The 12,591-nt window shown below is 37.6% G+C and overlaps 1 protein-coding gene across 13 annotated transcripts in view; it reads right to left on the bottom strand.

Moving 5' to 3' along the window:
• The window catches only part of LOC126267038 (signal transducer and activator of transcription 5A), a 153,749-nt gene that overhangs the window by 98,767 nt on the left and 42,391 nt on the right, over window positions 1–12,591 (bottom strand). For all 13 annotated transcript variants that reach the window (XM_049971832.1, XM_049971826.1, XM_049971827.1 and 10 more), the window contains 3 exons: window positions 1,808–1,956; window positions 1,266–1,389; window positions 942–1,177 (listed from right to left, as the gene is read on the bottom strand). In XM_049971832.1, coding sequence (XP_049827789.1) covers window positions 942–1,177; window positions 1,266–1,389; window positions 1,808–1,956 — 509 coding nt within the window. The remainder of the gene's footprint in view (window positions 1–941; window positions 1,178–1,265; window positions 1,390–1,807; window positions 1,957–12,591) is intronic.

Below are 12,591 nucleotides of genomic sequence, written 5' to 3'. Positions count from 1 at the left end.
TTGAATTGTACTTCCCATTTTTACATAAAAAATGTTCCTCACTTGTAACATGCTGCCCAGTCTAAGATCATGTCCCTACCACCTATTCCTCCCAGATCCCTCACTATGCAGAGCTTAGTTCTGAACACTAACCTGCCCATCACATTAATGCCAACATAGCAATTCATGTCATTGGATGTTATGTGTTACACTATAATTGACCAGTTGGGGTATGACATTTTTAGACGCTATTATGTAGATCATACAGTAAAACATTCAGCTCTTTTTATATATTTTTCATTTTTGTGTTTTCGAAATTTGAAGATGGCTCCGATAGCTAAAAAAATTCTTGATTACTTGTATCTGTCCGCAACGGTGAGAGAAATAAATGAAGTGCTATAACTCATTAACAATTGTTCTGTATCTAACATAACATCTCCACCTTTACACAGTTACTATCACTTACAGGGAGAAAAGAAGGACGTGCATTCCCAATCAGCTGAATACACTACAGCTACATGTGTATACAGTTCCAACAAAAAATGGTGGTGGAAATACTTTATGTACAATTAATCCGCCTGATCAAGACAGAGACGAAATGGACCTATAGCAATAGTGATGAGAGTGATTTACCTAACTGAGTTTGGACACATTTGTGCACAGCTTCAGTTAAGGGAAAAAGATGTTCACACAAGTTTTATGGGTCTCTAGTCAGAATCTGTTGACTGCAGCTTGATGTATTTATAACACCTGTCATATAGAACAGATTCAAAAAGAATTGCAATATTTGATGCTGAATCCATGAGTTGCCTTAAAAAAGAACTCCTAGTAAAAGTAAAAACAAAACTTTACAAAATGGCTACAGCACCTTACAATTCTTATACTTTACAACATTCTTATTCCTAAAAGTAAAGGCAAATATATACCTGAGAGAAACTTTGAGACTGTGACAAAGTATTTACCTGAAGGCTTTTTCTGCAAGAAATCTGAGATTCTCTTCTGTCAAAAAACGCCCTGTAGCTGCTTTGAATTTCATATTGAGAGCATCTGAAACTTTTGACCACGGTACTTTATCTGGTACTGCAAACGGTATTCTTCCGGGTTCAGCAAAAGCATTGTCCCAAGTAACAGTAGCATGTGCATGAGGCTCTTGATTACCATGAACAATCACAACAACTGGTAGGGAAAGAGTCCACACCTAAACACAGCATAAAATTTACAAATATGTAAGCAAAAATATGTAACAGAACCAAAGACAAGTAGCATAGCTGTGTATGTCATAGTACCTGGAATACAAGCTCTCCACCACCAACTGAGAACTGTGACTGGAAAAGCAATGAGAACTTTTCATCCATTACAGATTCTGTACCTTTCTTCTCTGCACGTTTTATTTTTTTAAGCTGCATATTTCTAAACAGAAGAATGATGAATTTTCTGTTAGTGAACAAAATTATAATCAAAAATATGTAGCTGGTATTGTTCAAATTAAATAATTTTGTAACTGACAGGATGCGGAGTTGAGGAGCAGTGTTGTTGACTTGCAGCCAGCCACTCATAACAAGGCTTTGCATGACCTCCAAATTAGACAACACAGCAAGCAAATGGCACTCAAGAAACAACTATGATTGGCTGGCAGCAAACCCCTGCCACTCAACTCAGTGAATCATTTACAAAGTTATCTTAATGAAAATTTATTTGGTACTGTCCAAAACTACTTCTAAAGTAATATAAAGAAAGATGCCACCATAAATGTAACATTTCATTATGGAAAACAAAGTGAATGATTTCACTATTCTTACTTGTAAGGGATCTCTTAAGCTGCTCCTACCTGAAGCTGACAGAAAGTTGTCTCGTAGCCTGATGGTACTCCATGGTACCAGTGTTGTTCAGAATTTCACCACTAGCATCACCTTTTGAAACTTTATCACTTTTTAAAAGTGCATTGGCTTGTGCTTCACTTATTATTGTCACCCTCACCTTCAAAAAAGTTACAGTGTTAATTTAAAGAAAAATCTATTTGCAGAAATAACTGGAATACTGCATGCAAATGAAACAGAAGAAAATGCCCCCCCCCCCCCACACACACACACACACACAAAACCAGAGAGACAGATATTTTAAAGTGATTAATAGATGTACAATAGTAGCCACACAGCTGCAAAGAAATGTACAAGGATCAAAATGGTAACAAAATAGAAGAAAAATGCCAAAAGCAAATCATTTTCCCAAAGAGAGCCAGTGCCACACAGACACTACGCAAAATGAAGAAAAGTGAAAGCTGCAAATGATAATCTGTTGACTATGTCACTCACATTTACATACAGAATGAGCAGAGGAGACGGTAAAAAAGGATTCAAGATAAAACATTAAAGATGGCAGTTGAAAAAACAAGGGTTTCCTTTCCATAAATGTTCAAAGGAGAGATAAGTAATTATGTTTATTTAAGGGCATCTTCTAAATACCATGAGCTGCACTTGAAATGTTTATTTGCCAAACTGGTGTATACCAGCTGTATACCAGTTTAGCAAATAAAGATTTCAAGTACAGCACATACTGTTCAGATGATGTCCCTTACTAAAGATCTTAAAGTTGTGGAGCACCAAGCATTCAAGATTGTTACAATAATAATAAATATCAGTAAGGATAACATAACAACAGAATATATCAGTAAATGAAAAAATTAAAAAAGAAACAAGTCATTTATATGATAGTTTAAGAGACGAACACAAAATAACACACACAAATAATGAAACAAACGGAATGTAACTGACACAATTTAGGGTCCATAATTTTTGGTAACAAACACAGGGAATTTCATTTGAATGTATACTGTATGCAGCAGAAATACTCTAATGATAATGAATGGTAACAATATCAGCTGTAAACAGTATGTGGTGAAGACCAATATGCAAAGCCATCATCAAGGTCGATTTGACCACCACAGTGCAATACTATGCATGGTCTTATTAGAGACAGTACGTCCCTGTTTCCTCCAACCTTTGAAATCGACTTACCCAGGAGAAGTTAATAGTTTAACATGGAATCCGAACAACAGTGTAATTTACTATTTTGCATACATGCAAGTGACTGCCAGAGGTGAAAAAAGCAAAAAATTTCTCGGATCAACTGAGAATTGAACAAGGGACTTTACAATTACCCACTTATGAGCCAATAAAAGCCTCATTACACACCCCTGAAACTTGCCTGTGGCTCCCATAGTACTGAATGACAACTTCCTGTCCAGGATAATCCACTGAATCTCATCAATTGAGAGAACCTTATCCAACTGCACATTGGGCTGTATACTACATTCATAATAAGCAATACTTTGTTTTCCCCTCATGCCATTAGCTGAGCTAATATCTTTTGCACTGTAACATGTAAGGAGTTTTAAATCGATGGTTATAATGTGCTTGAACTATCACAGAAGCATTTGCTCAAGGAATGAAATTATAGGGAACACACAAGTAAAGGATATTTTAATCTGCATACATATTGCATGACATAGTATATAACTTGGTGGGGTCTTTATCACTGCCTTTCTTATGCACAAACTTGTCAATGGATTACAATCAGCAATCGCCCACACATGCTCTTGCTTAACTACACATTTAGTATGTATAACATGTAACCCAAGAGCCTCAAACACATTTTTTTTAATTTAAAATAAATATCAGTAGTATAATGAAGTATTACAAAAATTATATGAAAGGTAACATCACATCTTTCAACCTGAAACTTATAAAAATAACAGTAGCCTGATTGCTGTAGAAGCTTAGAAAAGAAATTCGTTCCTCTTAACCTTGAACGGAAACACAGAAGAGTGACACAATATACAGTGGTAATGTGACAACAATGTGAAACAAACAAAACAAGACTTCTCAGATGTCAAAAAAAGTATTTCAGTAGAAAAAGTAGTCCACCACAATGGGGATAACTGGAGTATTACGTGGAGTGAAACGTAAGGAGCAGGTGTACATAAAGGACAAAAACAGCAGAACAAAGTCCATAAAATATAAAGAATCATGAAATAGTGTTGAGAAGTGAGATATGATTGAAAGGGAAGCAGAAGGAGAGAAACCTACAGAACACACAAACAGTTTAAATTGGCATTCCATTCCATTCTCCCTTATACTGCAGTGTCTTTCTTTGACCAGAATTGAGAGTGATTTTTCCATCTAATGATAAACTTCCAAGACGACTACTTTTCTACATTAAAAAAGGAAATATCTGGTTATAAAGACTTGACATTTAGTGATGTTTTGTTTGGATTTTCGGATCTGCTCCACCTTTTTGTTTTAAGATCATTTACGTGTCTTCCACTTCAAAAAATATTAGTAGCCCAAGTGTCAAAGAAAGCCAGCTGAAACAAAAAGCTATATGATGCGATATAAAAGAGTGATGCAACAACACAGATCATCAGGAATAGAGGCAACTCTCATTAGTAATGAAACCCCAAGCCGATTCAATCAGTCTACAAATCAGTCATTCTATTCAGGGAGAACAAGGTGTCATCATTCTGGATTCAATACATTCAGTGTATCATTTATGAATTTGTTAAATTATACAGAAATGTGAAAGACATAGAGCTCACAGCGTTATGCATAGAACCCAAGTTTTTTTATGACAAAGGACAGTCTCTCAAAACTTGAAAATCCAATGGAGTTCCCACAGAATGATGAAATCCTCACAATGTGCTACTGTACACTAACTGACACAATGATTTTATGTATCTGTAACACATCTGACAAAGCGCTACGGCAATGTCGTATTAGATTAGGAATCCCAAATTAATGGTTTTATGAACATTGAATTTGAATGTAAGTGTATTTAGAAAACTCTTTTCAAGTGCAAAATTAGCTCATATTATGTGTATTTTCATTTACAGGCCGAAATTAAAACATTTAGTTTCCCACACAAAAAGAAGTATGTAAGTGACAGTTGAAGAAACTCATCCTTTTGAACCTCTCTTCCTCTTATCTCACAGCACTTGCAAGAGTGGCTTGTTTGTATGCTGTTAAGAACTAAGCACGTGCATCTAATAATTTAGCTGCCGTAGATGTCACAGCGATAGTCACCGTTTTGTAACATGTTTTATCTTGCTTCTCCTAGTTAGTTAAAAGGTCATATTTTACTATCACCTCTGCATAATAGCAAAATTGTTTTGTACTTTCATACAAAATCATTTCTGTGTTGCTAACAATTGCAAATGTACCTTCTTTCTTGTCAGAATCCAAAGCTATGTTTTCTGCTATTATACAGGGTGATTCAAAAAGAATACCACAACTTTAAAAATGTGTATTTAATGAAAGATAAATAATATAACCTTCTGTTATACATCATTACAAAGAGTACTTAAAAAGGTTTTTTTTCACTCAAAAACAAGTTCAGAGATGTTCAATATGGCCCCCTCCAGACACTCGAGCAATATCAACCCGATACTCCAACTCGTTCCACACTCTCTGTAGCATATCAGGCTTAACAGTTTGGATAGCTGCTGTTATTTCTCGTTTCAAATCATCAATGGTGGCTGGGAGAGGTGACCGAAACACCATATCCTTAACATACCCCCATAAGAAAAAATCGCAGGGGGGAAGATCAGGGCTTCTTGGAGGCCGGTGATGAAGTGCTCTGTCACGGGCTGCCTGGCGGCCGATCAATCGCCTCGGGTAGTTGACGTTCTCTGTAAACTGTTTATACCAACGTTTAATACACCACCTATCAGGAGGTTTAACACCATACTTCATTCGAAATGCATGCTGAACAACTGTCATCGATTCACTTCTGCCGTACTCAATAACACAAAAAGCTTTCTGTTGAGCGGTCGCCATCTTAGCATCAACTGACGCTAACGCCTAGTCAACAGCGCCTCAAGCGAACAAATGTACAACTAAATGAAACTTTATAGCTCCCTTAATTCGCCGACCGATTGTGCTTAGCTCTGCCTTTTGTCGTTGCAGAGTTTTAAATTCCTAAAGTTGTGGTATTCTTTTTGAATCACCCTGTATCTTGTGTCCTACTGCACAACTTCTTAGCTGCATCATGTGTAACAAATCTCAAAACACGCCCCCCCCCCCCTTCCCTTCTCCCGCACACACACATTTTAGAGAGAGAGAGAGAGAGAGAGAGAGAGAGAGAGAGAGAGAGAGAGAGAGAGAGAGGGGGGGGGGGGATATAAGGCGTTTTTAGTTTTCAGCTCTGAAGATGCACTTCACTGTCAATTCCTATAATGGTGTGTGCATAAGATAGATGGTGGTGGCACAATGCTCAGTGGTGGCTACGAACAGCCAACAGCACCATTCTGCAGTATCTGTTTGTAGCATGCACTTTGGGGTTAGTGTAGAACTTTTAGTGTTGATTTCCATGTTAGTTTGGATATGATAAAGGTAAATAGTCACTATAGTGTTCATTATGACTGCCCCTGGCCTCAAGCAAAAACAAGACGTGTACTTCTATACGAAATGACAGAAACTGTTTTCTGAGCATATACATGTTTGAAGGGAGAGTCAGAAACAGAAACACCAGCCCTGTGTGGACCTTACCCCAGCATTGCCAGTTACTGGAGTAGGCAATGGTTGGAGTGTAAGGCAAGGGACAGAGACAAAGACCACACTGGCAAAGCCACAAAGCATGCTCCATCTCTCTTCATGCAGATGCATTACACAGCAGCCTTCTTAGTCATATACCATTCTAGATGCCTGTGTACTACTCAATGCCACTTCTAACTAAAAAGGAGAGGTACGAGGGTTGTTTCACAAGTAAGGTTCCCAACTCTGTACCCTTACCATGAATGGTGCAATGCGAAATCTGGCAACACCACCTTGTTCGCTGGATCCCCCACCACCAATTCCAACAACCAGCGTGGCCCTGCAATGGTCAGTACCGGCCTGACAGCCATAAGCAATGGAGCCCGTCGTCACTGCCACGTGTGAAATTTGTGTGGTCATCCAATTTTTGCACGCAAAAAAGTTATCACCTGTAGAAATTCATCGGCAATTGAGTGAAGTGTATGGGGAAACATGTATAAGCATTCAACATGTCCGCAAATGGTGTAGAGAGTTTGCCAACGGTCATATGGACGTCCACGACTAACAACGAAGCGGGAGGCCGTCGATCTCCGATGAAGTTGTGGCAAAAGTTGAGCGAATCCTGCTCGAAGATCGGCGAATCACCATCTAGCAACTGGCTGCCTAAATTTCTGAGGCTTCTGAAGCTTCAATTGACAGGATATTAAATGAAAAGCTAGGCTACCACAAGGTGTGTGCACGCTGGGTGCCGCACATGCTTTCAGAAGTCCACAAACAGCGGCAGACAGACTGCTTGTAAATTCTGGAGTGAGTGCGATGAGAATAAGGAAGACTTCCTTGATTCCATTGTTACGAGGGATGAATCGTGGTGCTATTACTTTCCTCCGGAAGCAAAACAACAATCATGCCAATGGAAATACACCGAATCGCCACCACCAAAGAAGTTTAAACAGCATTTGTCAGCAGGAAAAATCACAACATCGGTGTTTTGGGAGCAGCGTGGTGTACTGCTCATTGATTTTATGCCTAGAGGGACCACCATAAACTCGACAGGTTATTGCGAGACCTTGAAAAAGCTCAGACGGGCAATCCAAAATCGTTGTAGGGGAAAACTCAGCAAAGGCGTAAGGCCTGACAACATGTGTGTCACAACAAACGAAAGAGTTAATCGAGAAATATGGCTGGGATGTCATTGACCACCCCTCCCCCCCTCCCCCCTTACAGCCTCAATTTGGCACCCAACAATTTCCATCTGCTTCTGAAATTGAAGGAAGCACCTAGGTGGTCTACAATTCCAGATGGTGAAGGAGTTGCAAGAAGAAGTTTCCAAGTTTCTCAACGGGTGGGCGGCGGACTTCTTGGGGTGGTAATGCAGAAGTGGATTACTCGACAGAAAAAGTGCATAGAAAAAAATGGGGACTATGTGGAAAAATAGCTTAAAGATCAATGTTTCCAGGGGTGTAATCGTTTTTTCGAATAAAAAATTCCTTGTGTCTAAAAAAATATGGGAACCTTATTTTTGAAACAACCATCGTATCTCTTCACATACACAATCATAACAACTTCTGTGGGCAGTGCCAAAATCATTCATTAAGATATGAATATTAAAATTCCAATATACATAAAAGTAGTAGTATTGCATTTGATACTCAAGAACTGTATCTTTTGTTTCACTTCATTTTTTATCATATGGTGTTAGTCTAGGTCTGAATAATATGCAATTATAGTGCTTTTGGTGGAAATTAAGTGAAATGAATACATAAGCTTCCTGTCATATTTCCAAGTTGTTATCAATAATATTGTTCTCAGTTTCAGCCTTATATTGACTGGCAAGTGTGGATAAGTAAGAAGGGATAGAGTTTATTATCCCAATACAGTTAAGAGCATTACAGATGGAGTACATGCTTGGATTACAGAAGAATGGGGGAGGAGGAAGGGTGGGGGTGGAATCAGCTGTGGATCTGTTGAAGGAATCATCTTGACATTTGCTTATTATCTATAAAACCATAGAGTACCTGAATCAGGATGACTAAACATGGATTTCAATTTCATTCTTACCAAATACAATTGAGAAAGATATTTGGTGGACAAATAATAATTTAAGAACCTGAAAAAAGCTCACAGGAAAGCACACTGTGGAAGATAATTGCTAATAGTAACTGGAACTGACTGGGAGAGAGGAAAAACAATGTTCAAAGCAATAAATTGACACTGATAAGAATAAAACTGAATATGAAAGAGAGAGGAACTTTAAAATGACTATATTTCAGATAAGTCAAAATTACTTTTAGTGTGAATGGTAGTGTTCTGCTTTAGTATTACAGGTATTCAGAGGGTTAAAATTCATGAACATTTTTTACTTACACTCAAAGCCTATTTGTCAATCAATATAACTTACTATGAAATGTTTCATAGTTTTTAGATTTAAGACGTATCTCCAAAGTCACTGCTTGTGATTTTAATACAAAATGTGTTGGTATCTATCTATCTATCTATCTATCTATCTATCTCTGCTCCAGCTACTGCCAGGTCTGGGTGCTGATGAGTCTTCTCCATTTGACGCGGTCCTTCCACCACTTTTCTTCCTCCACTTGCTGACGGGTCACAGCTCTCGTTTCTACAGATATTCTCACTCCCGTTTTCCACTATGTTCCTGGGCGCCCTCTAGGTTTTTTCCCATCCATCTTTAGTTCTTCCATAATTTTGGGGAGTCTCTACCCACACATCCTCTTAACATGCCCGTACCATCTTAATCTCTTTTTTTTTCCAATTTCTTCTCTCATACGTTTTTGTTTACAGTCCTTTCTAATACCTACATTCCTTACACTGTCCATTCTTTTTTTTCCCCTTAACTGCTCTGAGAAATTTCATTTCCCCTGCTTGCAGTCTGCTCCAGTCCCTTTCTGTCATCGTCCATAGGTGACAACTGGGAAGTAATAACTCTTCTGCATAAGGAGTTTTGCTTTTTCTGAAACTTACTTATTCCAAATCAGGTGTTTTATTGTTTCGTAGAAATTGCCTCCCTTCTGTAACCTCCTATTAATTCCATTGGTTATTCTTCCATCACTAGATATTTCACTCCCTACATAAGTGGAACTGTCTACCACTTTGAGGGGTTCTCCATTCAACGTAATATTTCCGTTGATCCCTTTGCCTCTTCCAAATAACATTACTTCACTCTTATCTTTATTTATTCCTAACCCATACTACTTCATCATATATTTCCACGCATCAAGTTGCCCCATATTACCAAATCATATGCAGAAATCATCTTTTTGTCTTTTTCTTTTACTATATCTTTAACTCCTCTTCTCCAATCATCAGGTATTGCACTATTTCTCCACACACTTGGTAGTACTCTATACAGCCACTGCATTCCCACTGAACCAGCTGCTCTTATCATGTCCACTGATACTTCATCTTCTTCACAGCTATTTCCATTTCTTCCCGTGTAATTTGTCCTGATTCTGCTTCCCAATTTCTCCATTATTTATTGTTTCCTTGTGTACCTGCTTCTCAGCATTTAACAGTTTCTTAAAATGTTCTTTCCAGAGATCTTTTATATTCCCTGGATCTCCAACCACAGTGCCATCCTCTGTTTCCATCTTTACTGATACTTCAGATGCCTTCCTTTTATTTTCATCATTTTATAGAACATTTCCTTATTCCTCTTCACATCTTCAAGTTCCCATTTTTTTAGCCCATTTCTTTGCTGTTTCCACTATTTCTTTGCGCTTCTTCGTTTCCTCTATATATGTTTTATGGTCCTCGTCATTTTTAGTTTTCCACCACTTTCTCCATGCTCCATTTTTCTTTCTTCTAACTGCTTGGATTGTGGTATCATCATGTGTGGGTATGAGTTTGTTTAATGTTATTTTGTGGTATTTGGGGGTCTCACAGTAAGAACAAATAATTCACTTTTGGTTTTATAAAATTACAACCTGCCAAAACATGCATTAAGTGAAATACCACAGGACAGGGAACATTTGAGGGGGGGGGGGGGGGTAAAAAAACTGACCCGCACATATAAACTGTTAGTTGTTTCACACTTTTCAACATTAATCACACACTTCAGTTAACATTAATTTCACAGATTTCTGGGTGTTTCTATACTTACGTCTGATTACACTTAACTATATTGGTGCAAGACACCTCTACTGGCATAAAACATCACACACAACTAGTCATTAGAGAGATATAAATTAAGCATAACAGTTCCAGTTTATTTGAACAGTGATTAAATGATTAAGAATCATTTAAGTGAAAATCAGTTTGGGAAAAAAACATTTTTTAAAAACTGGAAAGTTGTGGTAAGTCCTATTGGACCAAACTGCTGAGATCATTGGTTCCTAAGCTTACACACTACCTAATCTAACTGAAGCCAACTTACGCTAAAGACAACACACACACACACACACACACACACACACACACACACACACACACAGACACAGACTCAAACCTCCGACGGGAGCAGCCGTGCAAACCACGACAAGGTGCCTCAGACCCCGTGTGGCAATCAGTTTGGAATCCATAACACTATGGGAACCAGAGAAGCCTTATTTGCAGTGAGTATTTTGATACAAAAATGCCTACATATGAATCAAGATGCAGTGTTGGAGCTCATTGATTATGAAAACGCTTCTGACAAAAATGAGACATAATAACTTTCGGAGTCTATTGGATGAAAATGAAATAGACCAGCAGTACATCCCAATAATTAAAAACTTTTACTGGCAACAGACTGCTATTATTAGTTGCAACAGAGAAACATTAAAGATATTAAGAAAATGCAAGGAGTAAGACAAGTGTGTGTTCTGTCAACATTCATATTTAACTATTGTTTGGATTATTATGAACACCATATTCACTGAGAGAGTATCAAAATATAAATATCTCAGCACTTAAATCAATAGTAAATTTGACCTGACCCAGGAAATTGACAGCAGACTTGAATAAGCTAGAGTTGCCTGTTTTAAGATGAGATGTTTTCCACCAACTGTATTTTAAACTTGCAACTTAGATTCCAAATGATTAAATGTTACGTAATCCCAGTACTGTTGTATGTAATGAAGACATGAGCAATTAATAAGGCAACAATGAAGAAGATTGAGCCACTCAAGATGTGTTTATATCGATGAGTGTTAAAAATACCCAGGACACAAAGAATTACCAATGAAGAAATTCCAAAATGAATCAATAAGAACAAGAAAATGAAGAACACATCATGGAGAAAAGTACAATATTCTAAGACTCATAATTCAAGGATAAGTTACATGGAAAATATCAGCAGGAAGAAGTGTACATCATGGCTACAAACTCAGAGTGATTCAGATGCACTTCCCCACAGCTGTTTAGGTCCACAAGGTCAAGAATAATGAAAACATCCTATAAACAGAGAAAGTGCCTTCAGGGTATACAGAATCGCCTATCCCTGCAATGTTAAAATATGCCTACTATAGCCAACATTTTCTCACAAACTATTGGAGACAGAGATGTAAAATTTTTACTGTATGTGCATTGATATGTTATAACAATACTGAAACAACAGTTTATTGTCAAAGTATTTTCTAACAGAGAGATTTTACATTTATTTTTAAGTACATTTTTTCCATCACTTTCTACTAGATTATCATCCCTAAGTCTTTTGTAAATCAAGTAATTAAAAAAACTGTTGTTTCAGTGTGTAAAAGAAACCCATGTGACTATGTCATAAAAATTTCAGGCTTCTAGGTTCACCAGTACTTGAGATAATGTTTCTAGAAGAAGTAAAAAGCAAACTTACGGGAAACTGAGAAATAAGACTAAAACATTCCTGATTCATAGTTAATACCCCCTTCACAGTCTTCATAATAATCTTCAAATCTTCTTCTGGCACCCCTCTGCACCTGTCTTACTTATTTCACTAATGTCTTGATTATATTGTCAACATGCCTTAGTCTGTGCTGATCTGAAGTCAACATAGCACGTACAGGTACTGCGCAGGAACAAACATGCAAACTCAACTTTTGAAGGACCTGGCATTTAGTTATATTCCCAAGATTGAAGGTCGGCACAGCATCAGACATACCAAAATGTAGTGTAT

Source organism: Schistocerca gregaria, chromosome 4 (assembly GCF_023897955.1).
Source record: "Schistocerca gregaria isolate iqSchGreg1 chromosome 4, iqSchGreg1.2, whole genome shotgun sequence".
NCBI classification, from domain to species: Eukaryota; Metazoa; Arthropoda; class Insecta; order Orthoptera; family Acrididae; genus Schistocerca; species Schistocerca gregaria.
Note: the sequence above shows the minus strand (reverse complement) of the source record. Positions and strands in the feature narration are given on the sequence as shown.